The sequence below is a fragment of the Kogia breviceps genome, chromosome 2, assembly GCF_026419965.1.
Source record: "Kogia breviceps isolate mKogBre1 chromosome 2, mKogBre1 haplotype 1, whole genome shotgun sequence".
NCBI classification, from domain to species: domain Eukaryota; kingdom Metazoa; phylum Chordata; class Mammalia; order Artiodactyla; family Physeteridae; genus Kogia; species Kogia breviceps.
In genome coordinates, this window is record NC_081311.1 from 196,539,677 (window position 1) to 196,560,671 (window position 20,995).

The 20,995-nt window shown below is 52.5% G+C and overlaps 1 protein-coding gene across 8 annotated transcripts in view; it reads left to right on the top strand.

The window, feature by feature from the left end:
* The window catches only part of SH3BP4 (SH3 domain binding protein 4), a 96,808-nt gene that overhangs the window by 59,232 nt on the left and 16,581 nt on the right, over nt 1-20,995 (top strand). For 4 of the 8 annotated variants that reach the window (XM_067027198.1, XM_059052589.2, XM_067027201.1 and 1 more), the window contains one exon: nt 17,011-17,258. In XM_067027198.1, coding sequence (XP_066883299.1) covers nt 17,141-17,258 — 118 coding nt within the window. In that variant the 5' untranslated portion in view covers nt 17,011-17,140. Of the gene's footprint in view, nt 1-12,145; nt 12,217-13,427; nt 14,224-15,372; nt 15,396-16,437; nt 16,461-17,010; nt 17,259-20,995 lie in introns of those variants that run through there. The other 4 variants (XM_067027203.1, XM_067027202.1, XM_067027205.1 and 1 more) reach the window with 4 other exon arrangements.

Sequence of the window (20,995 nt, forward strand, 5' to 3'; positions counted from 1 at the left end):
GCCGCAAACTGGGTCACTCAGCACAACCGAAGGTCATCCTCTCATGGCTCTGGAGGCCTGAAGTCCGGGCTTGAGGTGTCAGTAGGGCTGGCTGCCTCTGGGGCCGTGAGGGAGAAGCTGTCCCGGGCCTCTCTCCTTGGCTTGCAGACGGCCGCCTTCTCCCCGTCTCCACGTCATCTTCACTCTGTGCCCACACTTCCCCATTTTGTGAGGACACCTGTCATATCGGAGGAGGGCCCACCCGTAGCACTTTATCTGAACGTGGGCATCCGCAAAGACCCTGTTTCCAAATAAGGTTGTATTTGCAGGTGGTGGAAGTTAGGTCTTCAACCTCCTTTGCGGGGGACGCAGTTCGACTCATAACAAGGGGGTATTAGAAAAATGTGAGCATATGTGACTTCTCATTGCCGTCCTCTCCCCAGCCTGGTGGCTTTTTGGTTTTAGCCAAAAGATGCTTTTGCTTAAGTGCTTGACCTGAACCCCTTGGTCGGGCCTTAAATAGCTCAAGCAAATGGAAGTAAGGTACAGTGATACTAAACTTTCACTACCCACAGTTGTATGTAGTAGCTAGCAACAGAGATAGAATTTATGAAGTGATTAGTGATTTAGGAAGAAATTATACTACCTCATTTAGTAAGGCACCTATGAGCCAAGCAAGTTTAGTTCTTTGCTGCAGTGAAACTCATAGCATTCCAGACCATGGTGGTGTGTCAAAAAAGATGTGTCTTGAACTTGGTGAAAAGTACAGGGCTCCTGCGTGAACTGGGTCAGTGTAAACAGCATGACCACCAACTCTGTGGCGGGGGGGGGGGGGGGGTGTACCGTGCCCTGTGTGTGCACACGTGATTCCCATGTGCAAGCTCTCTCTATGGTCCTCTTACACTTGGGGACAGTGAAGCATTGTGTGACAGAGGTCCCACTGAGCATGGCTACGCTGGCGAGTGGTCAGGTGGGTTTTTTCTGAAGTGTGACATCGACCTGAGTCATCCCAAGTGGCAGGAGTTGTCAGCAAGTGAAGTTTGCAGGACAGAGCTTGCCAGCCAGAGGGAACTGCCAGGGCAAGGTCCTGGGACAGAAGTGACTTAAATTCAGAAACTGGGTGCATAAGAAGGAGGCAAGGTCGTGGAGGAGCAGGTGGGGTCATAGTCACGTAATCCCAATAAGGAGGTTCGATTTATTGTGACGGGAGGGAAATGCCCCTGGAGAGACTGACTTTGCTGAGGGGCCCAGCTGCTCTAAGGAGAATGGTTTCGTGGTGTGTTTTGGGGGCCGGAGGAGCGGGGAGACCAGGTGGGAAGCTGCTGAGGTGAGTCCAGAGAGAGATGAGGTGCTTAGCTGGGAGCAGAGAGCAGGGAGAAGAGGTCAGATCCACATGCTTCGGAGGTGGAGTTCCTTGGACTTGTGCAACTGCCTGGATTCGAGGGGTTTTGACAGAGTCCGTATGGTCCCCAGAGCTTAATTTACACTCTGCCCCTTTATAGGAACAGTGTGCCCGGCCCTATACACTGTCCTGGCACTCATTTTTAAATAAGCAGAGACCCACCATATTTCTGGAAGAAAAAATAAAGTAGTATAAAGATGTCAGTTCTTACCATTGCTGTGCCAACAAAAACAAAAAGCTAGTGGAGTAACTTTTTTGAAGGAATGAAGAGGTGGGAAGACATATTACTTAATTATTCTGAAGTTCATTTGGAAGGAAAAAACAGGTTCAAATAACTGATAGGAGACTTTGAAATAGAATGGTTCTTGGGGGCTGGTCCTTCCAGATGGCCAAACTTGGTAAAGCTCCCGGAGTTACATAAGGGCTGGTGTTGTTATAAAAATAGGCAGACTCATGACACGGAATTGGCCAGATTCAAACCCTGGCGTCTATACACATTTAAAACGCATCAAGATGACATCACGGAGGGGACAGATTGTTGGGGAACCGATAAAGGAGTAATAGCTTAGCTGTTTGCTAATTAATTTTGTAGAGTTTCTTGCTGAGCAGCAAAATAGACTCTTTGTACATTGATGTCCGTCCATACACCATTTGTTTTTAAATAGAGGAAGATAGATGTGAAATGTTTATCAAAGTTTTCATTAGGGGACCCTTTTCTGCGCTTCAGGGTGAAATTACAAAGGAAGGATGGATAGGGTCAGAGGACTGAGACTTCACCTAAAGTTAGCAAATGGATGGGTATGCGTGAGCAACGGTGAGGAAGATTATTTGAAACTGATATGAAATTTCAGACTCTAATCGAGCAGAGGATGCGAAATGATAGTCAGGAAGCAGGAAATAAGACGTAGTCCCTACTTGAACGTTTCTGACCGAGGGTCAAAGGAATGTGGATTTAAACTTGGTATTTCGTTGCCCAGTTGTCATATTAGGGAAGGTTTTCGCAAATCGCTGGCAGAAGGGTGAAAAGGGACCCCCAGTGCTGTTGCGAAGATAAATGTCTGCAGCTTTCCAGGAAAGCGTTTGGCAATGCTTCATCCTCTGCTAGAAAGTCATCTTAAGAAAATAATCCAAAATTCAGAGGAAGACTGGGGGTGAAGATGGTCACCAGCCCCCCTGCCATTTATAGCAGTGGAGACTTGGGAGCCTTCGGTGAGCAGCGATCAGGGTTCTCAGTCTCCGCAGACCCCAAAACAAGCCCCACTGGTCGGAGCTTTGGTGACGACTCTCCATCAGGAATGATTCTCTTACTGAATCACAGCGCTGCTAGCCGCGTACAAAATCCGTGCTCACCAGTGTTGGTAGAAAGAAAAGATGCCCTTATTCGGAATGCCAGCGATCTGGGGAGATGGTGGACCCCGCGTCCCCCAAAAAACCACCTCCAGAGATTCTGCTTAGCCAGGAAAGCTTGTGAAGGGAAACAGGGAAGTCATCTCAGCTAATCACTGAGGAAGGGGGGTCAGCGCTGTGGCCACCCCCCACTGTGTGCAGGCTTGTCAACTCCTGGTGATCTTTCTTTAGATAATATCTCGTTCACGGTTTGTTGGCGAAATTACTGAAGGGGGAGCTAGGGAAGAGATCTCGTCATCTGTTAATTACTTATTCTTCATTTCTCCTTCTTCCCTCTACGGAAAGAACCAACAGGTTAGGCGGCGTATTTCGTGATTCAAAGATTTGAAAGGTGTGCTAGGGCCAGAGGTGAGTAGTGTGGGGACACCTGGTTTAAGGTTAGTGACAGGACAGAGGGGCCTCCCGCAGAGAGCTTTTTCCTGCAAAGGGCTTTCTCCTGCCACAAGCGGCTGCCAGCTCTCAGACACCGGCTGGGTGTCCAGCGGGTCAGCTCAATTCGGACACTCACTCTCTACGTGGAGATGAAGTCTGGTCACAGGTTGAAGGCTCAGTCCCCCAAGACTGCCCCCCACCTCCCCACTTCAGATGCCCATGACAAGTCCAGGTTCTCACCTGTGCTTCTGACCGACTGGATATAGATTGGAGCCTGCCATGACCCTCCCTCCTTGGGTTTGATTCATTTGCTAGAGCAGCTCACAGAAGTCAGACATTTTACTAATTAGATGACAGGTTTAGTATAACAAGATATAAGTCTGGAACAGCCAGGTGGGAGAGACACGTAAGGCAAGGTATCCAGAAAGAGCGTGGAGCTTCCATGCCCTCTCCTAGCATCCCCTCCCCAAATCTCCGTGTGTTCACCAGCCCAGAAGCGTTCAGAAACTCCAGCCTTGGGCTTTTACTGGGGGCTCATTATACAGACATGATTGATTAAGTCATTGGCCATCTGTAATTTATGCAACTGTGCAGCCTCTCTCCCCTCCACAGAAGTCAGAGGGCAGGAGGACTGAAAGCCTGCATCCTTAGGTTACCTGGGGGCCGCCCCAAAGTCACTTCATTAACATAACAAAAGATACCTTTACTGCTCTATTTGCTTAAGAAATCGTCCAGGTTTTAGGAACTCTGTGCCTGAAATAGAACACAGACCTCTCTCTCTATATATATACATATTTAATATATATATTATATACTATAAATCAAATATCACAATCAGCTATCCTCTTGTTTCCTGGTTAGTAGAATCATGAGGCCAGGAGGAATAGGAATGCATTTTTTTCAGTTATTGGGAAAATGACTTTCCCCAAGCCATGGAGCTGGAATTGGGAAGGCTGGCTTTCGATCCACTGGGGGTTAATACATCGTTCTGGGCGCTCAGTCAAGTGTTTGAAAGTGTTCAGATGGCATACCGTTATACACGCTCAGAAAATGGCCTTGCAAGGCTGGAAAGAACTTGCTGGAATCATGGTGTTTGGGAAGGAGACTGGAAGTTTATTTTATACAATGTGTTGTTTTTTTTTTTTTTTAATTACACAAAGTAGAAAACTTAGGAAAAATAAAGAACAAAATAATCCATACGATTGCCACACCTGGACGTGGTCGCTGTCAGCATTTGGTGTGAAAATTACCTCTTCTTTTTCTAGTAAATATACATTTCTAAGAACAAAGTGGAATGAGTTTTATTGTGAAGTTTGTGGATTTCATTTTTCTCAGCGTTCTGTTGTATGGGTTTTCCATTCTGTTGAGTATGAGAAAACACATCTTCACAGCTACGTAGCCCGTCCTGGAGGTAGAACCCCCTCCTGGATCACTGTAAACAGTGCTGTACGCAAGTCACTTCACCTACATCTTTGATTTCCTAAGGACAGATAGTTGGAGGGGCAGTGGAATGGGAGACAGAATAAGAATCCTGTCCTCTCCACTTCCCTTAATAAATGTTGATGAAGTATATAGATCAGTGATTGGTTTATTGCCCTGGATAGATCTCAATTCGTAATTCATGGACACGGTAGAACTTCTGTAAAGAAATTCGTTCATTCCATGCGTCTCATTGGTTGCTTACCGTGCTAGATGCCAGATCCTCGATAAGTGGGTGGATAAAACTGAAACAGTTCTTCCTTCCAGGGGAGGGCCTGGCTGAGAGGCAGCAGTGAGCCAGGCAGCTGAGCACTGACCTCACCTCAGTCCTCAGGAGTTGGGCCGCATGTCGCCGTCTCTTCCCCAGCTCTGGGGGCCCCGCCACAGGCTCTCACGGTATTTGCTGGTTGTTTTCAGTGGGGCCATCTGGTGGGCGTGGCTCTGGTCTCTGCCTGGGGGGTGTTCTCAGCCTGCTCATCACCGGCCCCCCACCCCCCACCCCCCTACCACTTTGGTCTCTGCAGCTCTTGCCTCTCCTCCCTGGTCTTCACTTAAACTTGAACTTGAGCCTCAGATGTGGCACGTCTGTCATTAATGAGAACTCCATCAGTAGATTTGGGGGCATGATGGAGCCTTAGGAGCTGCCTCCCCAGGCAAACTGGCTTGTCTGAATCTGGCATTTTCATCCGAGTCTCAGAAATGAACCCCGGGGAAAACCTCTTTCAATAAAAACCAAAAGAGCCTCAGTTTCCTCACCTGCAAAATGGGTGGCACCAGAACGGTAGCTAAGATGAACTTTAAAAAAATGTTTTAAGTTAATATATGCTAGAAAAGATTTATCAGTATATCTAAGGAAGACCTTTCTTTTTAAAGGATAGAAGCTTCCTTTTTAAAGATATAGAAAGCTACCTTTAAAATAACTTTCTTGAATAAACTTACATTGTTAAAGTAGGTTGGTTTAAAGAGAAATATTAAATAATTTGATTTTTAAAAACATTTATTTATTTATTTGGCTGCTCCGGGTCTTAGTTGCGGCGTGCGGGATCTAGTTCCCTGACCAGGGATGGAACCCGGGCCCCCTGAATTGGGAGCGCAGAGTCTTTAACTTCTTTTTTTTTTTTTTTTTTTTTTTTTTTTTGTGGTACGCGGGCCTCTCACCGCTGTGGCCTCTCCCGCTGCAGAGCACAGGCTCCGGACGCGCAGGCCCAGCGGCCATGGCCGCTCCGCGGCATGTGGGATCTTCCCGGACCGGGGCACGAACCCGTGTCCCCTGCATCGGCAGGCGGTCTCCCAACCACTGCGCCACCAGGGAAGCCCAAGGGAGCGCAGAGTCTTAACCACTGGACCACCAGGGAAGCCCAGTAATTTGATTTTTTTTTTTTTTTTTTTAAATGAAGACAGTAGATCAATGGTTAATGTTTGGAAACCACAAGTCCTTCCAGTGCTTATGTTTTGCAGTTTTGTTGAACTCATCAAACGGGGGTCAGGAATCTGAGTCTACCCCCAACCAGCCCGTCAAGTGAATGGGCCTCTCTTCTCATGTCTTTTGTAACCTCTGCAGAGATAATCGTGCTTTTTCTTTCTAGTCGCTGGCTGGGGACCAGAGTGGGGAAGTTTTTCTAGTCTGGGCTGATCACAAGATTTTACTTCACAGCCTGTCTGCTGCAGCTCTCCCCATGTGACTCGGGGAGGCTGACCCCACCCCACCAGACCTCCTAAACCCCACGCTTGGGGAGCACTTGACACGCATGTGTCGGGTCGTCTTTGAACTCCTTGCCATTGTCAACAGCAGGGTGATGGGACAGGAGGACATGTGGGTGGAAGGCATCCACATAGCACACACGGTGTGTTGGGCCAACCAAGGTGTCTGGGCTTCCAGTCCCATGCAGGCCCGGAAGGTCCCGAGCAGGCCCAGAAGGTCTGTGCAGGCCCGGAAGGCATGGAGGAGACATCACCCCTCCTCCTCCTCTTGAGGTCAGTTTCATACACATTGTCATTCCAACTAAATGATCAGCAGTTGAGGGAAAAGACCAGGTCTCGGTCCACTTGTGTATTCGGTGGTCCCGCTGCACGGTGGTGCTGAGTAAATGTTTGGGTGGAGCATTTGTCCTTTCAACAGGTGGCACCACACACCAGCTTGGGCCAGGCACTGTGCTTGGTGCCGGAGGATTACAGAGGAGCCAGGTATCCAGTTGACTTTCGAGGAAACGAGGGTAATTGTCAGGGAAATAAGAAATCACGTGCAGAATCACAGCTGTGATGCCCTGAATGCCCAGAGAAGATGACAGATGAGTCCCGAGAGAGCTCAGAGAAGGGGTAGGATTCCATCTGCAAAGGCACTGTTTGACGGGGTCCCTCTCAAATGGGTAGGTTCTCACGTAGCAGAAACTGGGACCACTGTTGGGTCTTCAAGTCACTGGGGTGCGGAGAGAGATGGAGGCTTAAGGTCGGGGGATGGCTGGGGTTGTTTGGAGCCAAGTGAAAGAAACCGTCGCTGTGCTTGGAGAGCTCAGGGCATCCAAATGAGAGTGTGACGCAGACATGGAGGGAGAATTAGTGCAAGGAAGGTGTGGGAAGACAAGCCAGGTTTGGATTGACTTCTATAGACTGTAGGAGCCTCTGAAGAGGCTGAGATTGTTGTTGCTTTGTTTTCTAAATTTATTTATTTATTATTTTATTTTATTTTTGGCTGCTTTGGGTCTCCGTTGCTGTGTGCAGGCTTTCGCTAGTTGCGGCGAGCGGGGGCCACTCTTCGTTGCAGTGCACGGGCTTCTCATTGCAGTGGCTTCTCTTGTTGCAGAGCACGGGCTCTAGGCGCATGGGCTTCAGTAGTTGTGGCACGCGGGCTCAGTAGTTGTGGCTCGCAGGCTTATTTGCTCCGCGGCACGCAGGATCTTCCCGGACCGGGGATCAAACCGTGTCCCCTAAATTGGCAGGCAGATTCTTCACCGCTGCGCCACCAGTGACGTCTGAGATTGTAGTTTTTACCCAAGGAAATGATGGGATTGGTCCAGCCCGCCCTGAAGCACAGTCTCGCAGCTGCGCATCAAGTAGGCTGGAGACAGGCGGCCAGGGCATAAGAGGCTCAGGCTCCGCAGAGGCGGTGGAGAGGGGCTTGGCCACCCCTTCCCCTCCCTGACCCTTACCCACAACCCGTGATTCTCCAGTCTCTGATTTTCTTACTTCGTCACTGGCTGGTGAAAACACCCCGAGTCACTGGGCCACCTCTCTCCAACGATCACACTTTACACCATAAAAGCAGCAAGTGAGAAGCGGGCACCCACAACTGCGGGGTCCCCTCCCACACACCCCATAGAGCCTGAGGGGGTGTTGAGCTTGAGTCACCAGCTTTGGGTGAACAGAGAAGGCCTTGGACGTGTGCATGTTGCCAGGCCAGCGCCTGCACACAAGAGCCTTGTTCCTAGAAGCAGGTGCCGCTGTCGTGGGCTTCTCACCCAGGCAATGTGGTCCCCTGCTCGGGAGGTGCCCGGGGACCAGGACACGTGATTCTGCCCGCAAACCTCATCACTGCCCAGATGGATGGCTGGGGGCCTCCGATAGCTGCTGCTGCAGCTCCTGCACGCAAATTGAGGTCGCTGTTGAACCAAAGTGAAATACATCCCAGACACTGGAACGACCAGCTGATTCCCTATGGTCCCCTCTCTCCGAGGGGGCCATGCGCTTTCCCCCCAAAGGAGGCAGCCCTCCTGCAGGCCACCGGGCAGCGCTTTCGGCTCTGCTCCAGGTGGCTACAGAAGGGTCCTGGAGACCAGGCTCCTGTAGGTGGGAGGAAGTGTCCCGCCACCGCGATGGGAAGGTTCGAGTTTCGCTGTGTAGGACCGTGCTCTCGTAACCGGAGCCTGTGCCTTCCCTGCCAAGGGAGGAGAGCCTGGAAAAGGGACACCAGTCACGTTTTGCCTTTCCACTTGGGCCGTTGCCCAGACCGGTCAGGTCAAGGATCAGGAGGCGGCGGGGAGCTGGGGTGCTGTTTGGAGTCTGTGGGATGGGGACCTCCCTCCAGGGCAGTTTGCTTTGGAGGGAAAAGGATGTCGTAGACGTCTACAGGCGCGCAGACAGGCTCACTGTCACCCCTCTGGGTCACCACCAGCTCGCCTTCCTCACAGGCTCTTCCTCGACGTGGAGGGGGTGTGAAACCAGATATCCCTGGTCCATCCCTGCAGCCTGACCGGGCATGTCGGCTTCTCCGCGGCGGCCCATCACGTTGGGAGCCCAGGGCGTTGGGTTTCGGGCAGTTGCTCACAGGAAGCACATCAGCTTGGGAGGGAGGGTATCTCTGGATTACTTTCATCCTTGGGAACATGTTCTTTCTCGGGGAGAGAGTGAGGTGGGGGACAGATGGGATGGAGTGTCTGTCCACAGAGCCTGGTGACTGACATTCCCCGGAGCCGGTTGAAACTCATGCTTTCTTTTTAACCCGGAGGAAATCTGATGAAATCAACATGCTACTCCTACTCCAGAAATTAAAGTCAAACGTGGAGAATGAGTCATCTTAAACAAGGCACGAACAGAATTCTCCAGGGAGTAGCCGAAGGCAGTTTCGATGCCCTCCTGCGGGAGGGGTCCAGGCCCAGCGCCTTTCTTCTGCACCTTCCTGGGTCTGGGCCACCCGGAGGACCTGGCGCTTGGCTGTGCACATGCTGGGGTCCTGACCAGGGTTTTCTCCACCCTGCAGATGCTCGTGTTCCGTTATTTTTCTTGGTTGGTTTGTTTTTTAATTGGTCCTCGGGCAGAACGTTGGCATACAGGCCCCCACAAGAATATTCTGGGATTCTAGGATCCGGGCAGTGGCAGATCCACAGGGGTAGCTGAGGCGCTGTGTGCGGGGTCGCGGGGTCGCGAGTTCGCGGGGTCGCGAGTTCGCCGCCGGAATCTGTAAATAAGTCCGTCCTTGCACAACGGTGTCGTCCGTTCAGAGACCAGCCCCGTAGTTACCAGGGAGGAGCTGGCAGCAGGCTCTTTTCTCTCTAAGTGAATTGGCCTTTATACTAAAGATAAGAAAACCTCATTAGTTGTGACTCAGAGTTAGTAAGCTGTAATGTCCCTTCCTGACTTCTTAGACTTGACTTCTACCACGTGGAGGTGAAGCGGGGAGCGGGGTGTGGTTTCGGGGACGGGGGGACGCAGTGGCTGCCACAGCCTCTACCCTTCTGAGATGTCCTGAGGTCCAGTGCCGGCCGCCCTGACCAAGAGTGCATGCAGCTGCAGGCTGGCCCAGAGGGGTGATGGCTCCTGGGGTTCGTGGGTGAAGTCCAGACCCTCGTGGAGGGTGGCCAAGCCACCCAGGTACATCCCAGGCGCCCACCCAGCTAACCCATCAGGGCTTTAGAAATGTATAACTTGGATTTCCAAAAGAGGGTACGATTCCTGAATCTAGCCTGCTGAGTATAATTAAGTCACATCAGCCATCTGGGGGGACATTGGACACTTTGGGGGGATTTGGGCTCTTTCAAGGAGATTATCCCGGGGATACCTACCAGATAGCTCCAAAGCTGTATTCTTTATTTAAATGGAGTTCATTTGCTCATTCATGTTTGAGAGCCTGCTCTGCACAGGCCTGTCGCAACCCAGGGAGCAAGGAAACAGGCTGAGTCCCGTGGCCTCGGAGAGCTTACGTTTTCTTGGAGAAATCAGGCTAGAAAGCGAGGAGCACAGGATGTGTCTAGTGTTAAAAAGGAAAGTAGGGGAAGAGTGCGGGCTGAGGGTGTTGCTGTTGCAGAGACACCTGCGTGCAGTGAGGGATCCAGTCTGGCGAATAATAGGCAGGGGCCTCCCAGGATGCACGGACAGCATGTGCAAAGGCCCTGCAGTGGGAGGGAGAGAACTTCAAGAAACGGGACCAAAGAGCCAGCAGGACCCAGGGTGCTGGCCTTGAGGGCACTGTAAGCACGAAGACCTAAGGAGCTTTGGAGGGTTTTGAACAGAGTCCCGACGGACTTTTTTATAGTCCTGACTGCTAATTGAGGGGTGGGCTGTGGGAGGGCAGAGCTGGACGTGTTAGACCTGGTGGAAGGGAGCTGATTAGTGAGTTGAGAGGTGACAGTGGCGAGGAGGTGCTGAGGGGAGCTCGGCCGGAGCTGCCCGGGGTGGCGTGGGGTGGCGTGCACACACGCAGTGCACACCGTCCACGGAGAGGGGCGTAAGGGAGGGGCCGCTGGGGAGGGACATGGGCTTTGGGGCTGGCTGAGTGAACCCTCCACCTGTTGGCTTAGATGGTGAAGTTGGGGAGGAGGTTTGGGGCAAACCCCAAGTTGGGTTTGGACCTGGGAGGTGCCGGATGCCCATCGGTCCTAAAGGGGATTGAATCTGGCGTTCAGGGGTCACTTGTCAGTGACCTTGAAGTGGGAGCCCAGCCACGTCCACCTGTGCTGTGAGGGGGCTCAGACCTCCTGGGCATTTGGATTTAGGGCTCTTTAGAGATTTTCCCAGTCGAAAGAAGACAGACAGACACACACACACCTTCATTCCTGACACATCCCTCGTGGAAAGGCAGGTGATGAAGTTTTCCTAGTATTACTTACCTAATTTTAAAAAATGTTTTGTTGTGGACATTTTGAGATATGTACATAAATAAGAAAATGGTAAAAATAATTAATAATGAAAGTAAAAATAATAAAAATTAAATAAGAAAATAGAGAAATGGTTAAAAAATAGAAAAAATAGCATAGCGTATAGTAATATATACTAGTTGTATAACATACAGTAAAATGCAGTGTTAGTGAACCTTTGTGAGCTCATTATAAAGCAGATCAGAGCATCAGGTCATCTACACCCACGTTATTTTCTTTTTTTTTTTTTTAACATCTTTATTGGAGTATAATTGCTTTACAATGGTGTGTTAGTTTCTGCTTTATAACAAAGTGAATCAGTTATACATTTACATATATCCCCATATCTCCTCCGTCTTGCGTCTCCCTCCCACCCTCCCTATCCCACCCCTCTAGGTGGTCACAAACCACCGAGCTGATCTCCCTGTGCTATGCGGCTGCTTCCCACTAGCTATCTATTTTACATTTGGTAGTGTATATATGTCCATGCCACTCTCTCACTTGGTCCCAGCTTACCCTTCCCCCTCTCTGTGTCCTCAAGTCCATTCTCTAGTAGGTCTGCGTCTTTATTCCTGTCCTGCCCCTAGGTTCTTCAGAACCATTTTTTTTTTTTTTTAAGATTCCATACATATGTGTTAGCATACGGTATTTGTTTTTCTCTTTCTGACTTACTTCACTCTGTATGACAGACTCTGTGCCCATCCACCTCACTACCAATGACTCAGTTTCCCACATTATTTTCTAATAAAGCAGGGATTAATTCCAGTGGCGTGGCCTTGAACTTGGGCCACTTGAATTTGAGGCTCCAGGATACTGGCTACAGAGCTGAGGTCAGCACTTTGAGTCATCCCAGAGCTTGCAGGGCTGTGGGGAGGAGGGTGGAGCAGGAAGAGGGCGGGGAGAGAGAAAGCGGTTTTCCTGGTGCCACAGGTGAAGGCAACAAGCCCCGGGGAGCAGAAGGTGAAACACACATGCTTGAGCAGAGTGTCTCTGGTTCACGTGGCGGTGGAGGTAAGTGATTAACCTGGGTGCCCAGGTGAGCCGAGCAGTTGGGGGGCTCTGAGTGCCAGGGCGGGAAGTCCACCTTTCAAAGCCAGTCACACCTGGAGGCTTTTGAGCTGCAGGAGGGACCTTGGAGAAAAGTAAGGTCACATATGGATTGCACCAGGGAGGGAGTATTCAGGGATCTGACGGCCACAGGCAAAGGTGTGGTGAGCTCTGTTAAGCAGGCGGGAAGCTGACAGCATCTTGTAGCTGTGCCCTCTGGCAGGCGGGTCCCTGCAGGGGTCTCTCCACGCCGGGGTCTGGAGGAGGCGGAGACACAGAGCCTCCGTCCTGAGTCCTCACCCTGAGGGTGTCAGCCCCCCAGGCACGGCCCAGCCAGGCTGTCTTTCTCTGCTGTAAAATAACATGCCCGAGGCTAAGGTTGGTGTCTGCACTCTCTCTGCGAATGTAGTGGTGGATGTCAGGAGTGGGTCCAAGGACGGTCTTCCCCTGCCCCTGGGAAAAGTTGCCATTCTGGGCTGTGCACGGGGCATTGAGCATCACGGGACAGAAGGGTCCTGGTCCCGAGGGAGAGAGAGTGAATGAGCGCATTGAAGCTCCTGTGAGCGAGGCCTCTGGTGGTCTGGGAAGCAGACTCAGACTTCGGTCCCTGGCTGGTAAGTGGCGACATTGTCAGGGCCCCCGCAGTTAGTGGCTTCCACCTTCCTCGAATGGCAAGCTCAGTGCGCGCGTATCTGTGTTTTAAAAGGACTGCGCCTCTCTTTATGTAGCTGGGAACACACAGTGGCTCAGGGCAATCGTTGTATCCCCCTCAACGACAAAACAAAAACAAGGATCTGTCTCCCAGAGTCCCAGTGGTGGTCTGTGCTCTGTTCTCCCCGCCCAGCCCTGGAGCCCTGCTTTCCGTGCCTCTCCCTGCCCTCGCCCCCAGCCCTCCTGCCTTCTTGGCAGGGGCGGCGGGAATCTGATTACTCTTAAACGTTAATTTCCGCTTTTCTTGGCCGCTCTTGGCAAGCTGTCCCGGTGTCCTGTAGGGGCCTCAGCTGAGTTCTCGGCTGTCACTCTCCCAGCCCTGGGTAAAATCCACCCCATCGGGACTTCGGCCAGCTCCTCTGCTGAGGACGTGGCCGTCTGTGCGGGGCTTTGAGGCGGGCTGGGGCTCCTCCGGATGTCCCCTCTCCGTTGCCATGTCCACCTGTGTCTCTCCCCTCCACCAGCTCTCTCGGCAGCTTCTCCTAAACTGTGCCAGTAGTTTTCAAAGACAAAACGGCATTACCGCTTCCATGTATGTCACCAGCAGCCAAAGTTTCTCGATCGGAAGGCTTCTGTGGCTTCCTGTAGCGCCCAGGGCCGAGGCCGGACCCTTGGCCGTCAGGTTCGTGGCCCCTGCCCTCCAGCTTCTGCAGTGCCCAGCCCGCCGTGTCCTCCAGGCCAGCGTGCCCTGCTCTGCCTGGCTATGCCCCCTGCCCACCCCGCTTAGAACCCAGGTGCACCTCACCTCCTCTGGGCGGCTGGCCCGGTTCTGCGGAGCCTCTCTGGCACAGCAGGCCCGGGGGCCTTGGGAGCAGGGCTGTGCGGTGAGGCCTCGAGATGGTGCTCATCTCGGCTTTTTTGATGCCCCCCACCCCCGCAGTGAGCTAGTGGGACTCGGTAATGCTCCCAAGGGCGGTGGGGGGCAGGGCCGGGGCCTCTTCACTCCATCTCTCGAAGCGTGGTCAGGGTGAGCTGCCCTGGGAGAGCCTTGGCGTCCTTGGCCCTGACGCGCACCGCTGCTGGGGTTCCCGTGTCCTGCGCAGGAGCCTGTGGGGTGGGGGGCCTGGAGGACGCGGGGCAGGAAGGGTGGTCCCCTCTCTGGGCGTGCGTCTCAGTCCCGGGAGCAGCCTGGCCTGGGCGGGGGCCGTCAGGTCCCGCAGCTAACCACGTCCCCTGGCCGAGACCTCCGCCGCCTCCCAGCTCCTTCCCCTGTGTCCGGCTGCCGCCTCCCAAGAGGCCCCGTCAGACCCAGAATCTCAGGTAGGAATTGTCATGAATGTGACAGCCCACCCGTCACACACAGGCTGCGGGCTCGAAACCATCATAAAGCTCTCCTCCCCGCCCGCCCACCCACGGATCCCGTTTTATCCTCTGCGTTGATTCCCGCCAGGAAACGAGGCTTCATCTTTTGGATCTGAAGTATTTTTACGTTCCCTCGTCTCAGTACACAGCGCCACGCGCGGCCGCAGGCTGCCTGGTCGGGGCAGAGCCGCGACAGCCCTGTGGCCAGGTCTCTGGTCCAGCTGTGACACAGCCTGTGCGGACAGAGCCGTGCGGCCGCTGCAGCTGATGGGCGCGGGCCGGTGTCCCCAGCTGGAGGGTGGACTCTGGGTGGGGAGGAGCCGTGCAAACTGCGTGGGGACCCGTGGGGACCGGGAGACAAAGCCCGGCAGCACTTCCTGGCCACAGCTGCCTCGTGCCTCCGGCTGGGCCAGTGTTGTCCTCTCCTGGAGGCCCAGCTCCGTGCACAGCTCTCTGCGGAGGGGAGCCCGGGGGCAGGAAAGGGAGTCCCAGCGTGTGGTCCCATCCGCTGTAACCTCACAGGGCAGGCATGGAAGTGATCTGGGATCCCACTCAACTGGGGAAACCATCCAGGTGCTTCACCCCTTCCTTCAAGTAACTGGCATGTTTGTGAGTGCTGATGCATGAGTCACAAAGAGAAGGTGTGTGTGTGTGTGTGTGTGTGTGTGTGTGTGTGTGTGTGTGTGTTTTGCGAGGGGGTGTTCAGGATGGACTGGAGAACTCCAGGATGGGAGGCATGGCGGTCTGGGCGCAGGTTGGGCATGTTTTTAAGGGACACGTCACCCCCAGGCCCCCCTTTGCTCCCTCCCCAGAGAGGCAGCCACTGCTGTCCTGCCTCCTGTGCATGTGTGTCTACGCCCCCTGGCCCTGAGGAGGATGGGGCCCTTGCTCTCCCCTTCTGCCCTCCTCACACACTGTATGAGTCAGCTAGGGCTGCTGTAACAAAATGCTGTAGGATGGGGGGCTTGCACAATGGAAATTTATGTCCTCACATTTCTGGAGTTTGTGAAGCGCAGAACCAAGGTGCTGATTTGGATCCTGGGTGAGGGCCCGATTCCTGGCTTGCAGACGGCCGCCTTCTTGCTGTGTCCTCACCAGGCAGACAGCAGAACTCTCTGGTGCCTCCTCCTGTAAGAGCCCTGATTCCACCCACCTCATCCCTCCCTGCCCCCCGGCAAAGACCTCTCCTCCAAATATAACCACATTGGGTGTTAGAACTTTAACAAATGAATTAGGAGGGGGATGCGTTCAGCCCATAACCCAGGTCTTCTCTCCAGGGTGTTCAGGTGCAGGGATGTGGCCTTCTGTGGCCTCGGGATGACCTGGAATCCACCCTAGAGCCACTGCCAGCGGGTCACTCGGAGCCAGGACTGGGGCTGCTGATGCCCGCCTGTGTTGGCTGAGGCGGGGGGGTTCCCGTCGTCACCGAGCCCTGCCCCTTGCTCTCAGCGCCTTGCCTGGGTTCTCTTTTTCTCCTTCATGCAAATCAAATCAGAGCAGTGCCATTACTACGCCATGTCACAAAGATGAAGATGAATCTTGTGTAAAAGCCATTTAACTCGGGGTCTTCCCCGGGAGCCGTAGAGTGTGGACGCAAACTGCGTCTGCTCGCTGCATGGTTGCTGCACGCAGAGCCTGGGGCCGGGCTGTGTCATCCCCACTGCAGAGGCTGCAGAGGGTGGCGCCGGGCCCCCAGGTCCCTCGCAGGAGTAGGGCCACCCACCTGTGTCAGAAGACAAATTTCCAGCTGCCTGTGGACCGCAGGCCAAGAACAAGGGACCTGAGGACAGGTTACATGAACCCAGCCGTACTGGGGGAAATTCACCTGCCCTCGGGTATCCCTCTGCTCCAAGTGCTGTGGCCCAGCTGTGGCCAGCTGGAGTGTTGTCTGCCCAGGTCCTCTCTGGGAGAGCATGTGAGATTCCCTGCTCTGAAATTGGCTCCTGGCAGGTCCTTTCCTGTCCGTTGGCCCTGGTGAGAGGTCTGCTTGGAGCCGGTCACCTCGTTCACCTCCAGAACCCGCCACATGCCTGGATGCCCCTTTCCCAGAGAAACCGAGGCCTTAGGAGAGAATCTATGTTCTTTCCCACAGACATTTCCTTTGCTGGCTTGGTAACAGCACAGTGATCCAGTGAATATACCACGTTTTGTCTGCAGAAGTCACACGAGAATACCTTATATCCACAAGTGGCCACGTGTGTCTTATTTGTGTTTGTTTATTTGGGGTCCAGGGAGGATTTAGGGAGCGTGTGGGCAGGGAGCCGTCCCCTCAAACCCACTGCAGCGATGCCAAGTGCTGCTTGCCCAAGGCTGGAATCACAGGGGTGGCTGTCCCTACGATGGGACCAGCCACTAGCTGGGCAGAAGGGGATTTAGTTCCCCTTCCCTGAACCCTGGAACTCACGGTGTGGACAGATGCCGTTTTGTTCTCCTCTTTGACTGTAATGAATGGGCCGGCCAGGTGCTCATGCAGACCTCACAGGCCTCATTGTGAGGGGAAGAGGGGAAGAGGGGGTGCAAACAGTAGGAGAGGGAACACTGCCGGGGCTGCGTGCAGCAAGGGACCAGATGAGACGGGCATCGAGTGGGCATCGAATCCGGGGAGTGAGCCCTGCTCTGCTCCCTTGGGCCGGGAAAAGGGATGCGGCCTCTGGAAGAAAGAGAATTTCCGCTTGCCATCAGTTTACTCTTTGACCGTGTTTCACTTGCTCAAGGGAAATTCCTTTCTTCTTTCCCTGCCCACAGGAAGAAGCGCACTGCAGAGCTGGCGCCGTAGTGCAGCATGGTTGCCTGAGACAGAAGCTTCAGCAATTGCTGGAATAACTGGAGGGGAAATATGAAACCTTAGCCGTTCACCTGGCAAGAGAGATTCAAGATGGCAGCTCAGCGCATCCGGGCTGCCAACTCCAGCGGCCTCCCGCGGTGCAAGTCCGAGGGGACCTTGATTGACCTGAGTGAAGGGTTTTCAGAAACAAGCTTTAATGATGTCAAAGGTGAGCTCCTGGGAACAGCACTGGCTGGGGTTTGCAAGAGCTCTAAGACCCAAGGACTCCTCTACTTACAGGCTGCCAAGTTCACGTTCAGATAACTAAATCTTGGCTCTCTAAACTTCATCGTGTTATGAATTCAGCCCTGGAACAATATCCACTTGTTTTGTTTTGATGGGTTGGGAGGTGGTTTTGAATTTTCCTCTTTGTAATGAAACTTCTTCTTAATGCAGAATATGTTTCTCTTTTCGTGAGTGTTGGTGACATTAAGGTAAGAGCTTGGTGGCATACAAAAGTGGGGGGAGGGAGAGTGCACTAAGTCGATGAGGTCCTGAGAGCCACTGGAGAATAAAAGGGGGGCCGGAGACAGGGGTCAGCACGCTTTCTCTGCAGAAGGTCAGAGAGCGAATGCTTGCATCTGTGTAGGCCGTACGGCCTCTGTCACAGCTATTTAACTCCGAGATTATAACGAGAAAGCAGTCGCAAAAGAGAGAAAACAAACGGGCGTGGCTGTGTTCCAGCAGAACTTTACAGAAGCGGCCGGTGAATCTGGCCCGGGGGCCAGAGTTTGCCAACCCCTGGTTTAGAGGTGGCCCCGGGGTTTCCCTAACAACCACGTCAAACTGGGCTGGTGATAAAGCCTATCTTTTGGTCTCCGAGGTGGTTGCTAGTGGAGAGTCCATCCTGCCCTTGCTGGCCGTGGTCAGTGTCTCCCGTGGGCTTCCTGGCACCTTATGTTTCATTGTCCTCACGTCACCATCACCACCGTCAGTTGACTTTCCCACCACGTTTACCGAATTCTGTTGAAGTGATCCACTGCGCTGCCCGCAGACAGCTCAACAGCAGGAGCTTTCGCTTTACCTTTGTATCGTTAGCCCCTGGCACAAAATCGGTGCTAAATAAATATTTCTGGAACTAATCTGCTACCTCCCAGATGAAATCATGATGCACGACCCCGATGTGCTACAATCATAACGAGCCCGTTTCTGCCTTTCTTCTCTCTTGCAGTTACCCTCAAGTTCCTCTTCTTCCTGTCTGTCCTTTACGCTTGTGGCCCTGAGCGTTGCTTAAAATGTTCTTTTAAAGAAAAGACTAGCAAGGGAATCATGAGGTTTTATTAATAAGAGCAGCGGACCTATTGGGTGTTGCTATAAATAATCAACGCCGTTTGATTTCCGTAGTCTGGTAATGGGCATTGTTTTCTTACTTTGTAACCCAGCTAGTCATGGTTGAAGTGGGAAACTGGGAGCCCAAGTCGTGCAGTTTGGGCTGGGATTTTGTTTTTTGTTGTTGTTGGGTTTTTTTTTGGGGGGGGGTGTTTTTTCTTTTTGCGGTACGTGGGCCTCTCGCTGTCGCGGCCTCTCCCGTTGCGGAGCACAGGCTCCGGACGCGCAGGCTCAGCGGCCACGGCTCACGGGCCCAGCCGCTCCGCGGCACGTGGGATCCTCCCGGACCGGGGCACGAACCCGCGTCCCCTGCATCGGCAGGCGGGCCCTCAACCGCTGCGCCACCAGGGAGGCCCTGGGCTGGGATTTTGAAACGAGGGGCAGAGAGCTGAACTTTAAAAGACGATGATGCTGCTGATCTGGGAGGAGCTGTTATCCCTAAAAGAACACTGCAGCTGGGGGAGGAAGGCAGGGGAGACAGCTGGGGATGTGAGGAGGGGCTGGTTAGCTTGGGGGGGTGGGGGGGGGAGAGACCCCCTGACTCCACTCCCGAGGGGCAGCCTGTGGCCCAGGCAGCATTTCGGCCCAACTGCTCCCCACACATGCCGATGGTGAAACCAGCTTCAAGGTGGGAATCTATTCCAGCCAGAATATCTGCTGCAGAATTTTCTGCCCTAATGAATGTTTTCCCTGCATAAGACCTGAGGCAGAGGGTAGGAAATGTATTATTCAGTGAACTGAACCTCCTGACACCCAGGGATATTTTTCTTGTATTAAAATCAAGGCACCTGGGAATCTGGCAACACTCTCCCAGAATTCATTAAGATGGAATTCGATACGGATTTTCCTGCATTTGATTGGATGGACGCCTCAGCCTTGTGTACCCCCCAGGTGTCTGTGGCCCTTGTCTGATAGAGGGCCGGGTCTTGGAAGGGAGCTCACACCGCAGTCCACTTCCACAGGGGCCCAACAGGAAGGAGTGCCGTTTCCCATCAGACAAGCCACAGCCTTGAGTGAAATATCTGTTATTGCTCCTCTCCTAAGGAGAGCGCTTGGGATTTTGAGTAAAACCATTTTTATTCTCCGGTCTGGTAAGAAGACTAAAGTGATCATTTGCACTGATACGTTTTCTCAGGTTATGTACACAGCCTGCCTAATAGCTTTGGTTTTTAATTTAAAAAATATTACTGTAAGGGGGCTTCCCTGGTGGCGCAGTGGTTGAGAGTCCGCCTGCCGATGCAGGGGACGCGGGTTCATGTCCCGGTCCGGGAAGATCCCACGTGCCGCGGAGCGGCTGGGCCCGTGAGCCGTGGCCGCTGAGCCTGCGCGTCCAGAGCCTGTGCTCCGCAACGGGAGAGGCCACAACAGTGAGAGGCCCACGTACCGCCAAAAAAAAAAAAAAAAAAAAAATTACTGTAAGGGAATTATTCTGGAGGAACATAATAGGGACATAACTTTTGAGGAATTCTAACAAGATCTTAGTAGCTGGCCAGCTTTCTTTGATTTTCGTTTGGTTTTAATTTTTATGTGACATTTTCATTAGATGTGTCAAGGAAACTGTGGAGCCTGTGAGTGGAGAACAAAGTGGGAGGGTAAATCTTATATTATCCCCTGACCCCAGCTGACCCATCTGCCTTCTTCCACCTCCCCTCGAAGCCGTTACCTTTGACTTGGCTGTTTTTATTCACTGCCCCCTTTCAGTGTTAACTCTCTGGTGTGATTTTATAGCAGAAGGGCGCAGCCCAGGGGGATTCTAACTTAGCCTTTGGACAACACCTTGTCCCAGTAACGTGGATATGGCGTCTCTGTTGTAAGCTTACAGGATGAGCATTCATTCCATGGATGCTTATTGGGCACCTGCTTTGTGACACAGGCCCTGTTCCAAGGACACCACTGCGAGCAAAACATAGCCTAACAGAGCTTACACCCTAGTGGGGCAATGGAGCCCTCCCCGACGAAACCAACATAAATATGTATGGTACATTTTATATTGGTTAATGATAAATGCTATGGAGAAAAATTAAATTAGGAGGGGGCCGGCGATGTCTCTTTAAACGTAACATTTTGTGAGTCTTTACCTTGTACTAAGCATCACTGTGCTAATCACTTCATCACCATCGTCTTGCTTAAGCCTCGCCAGAGCCCATCCAGGAAAGGTGGTTCATCCATCGTGAAGAATGTCAGGCTCCGGAGATCACACCGCTGCTAAGGGTGTAGATTCGAACCCCAGGCCTGGTAATCCTAGTACCAGCTTCTCCCCGACACCCCAGACAGGGTGGTAGGTGACAGCCTTCGAGTCCCAGGTTCACACCCTGCTAATAAGCATATCTCTGTAATTTAGTTAGTGTAAATAAATAGAAGCTTCCTGCTTTATTGCCTGAGACTTTGCTGAGGACATGCAATTTAATTTTCATTATTTCCTTTTATTTATTTATTTTTTAAAGTTTTTTTTTTTAATGTGGACTTTTTAAATTTTTTTAAGTCTTTATTGAATTTGTTACAATATTGCTTCTGTTTTATGTTTTGGGGTTTTTTTTGTGTTGGGGGGGGATCTTAGCTCCCCCACCAGGGATCAAA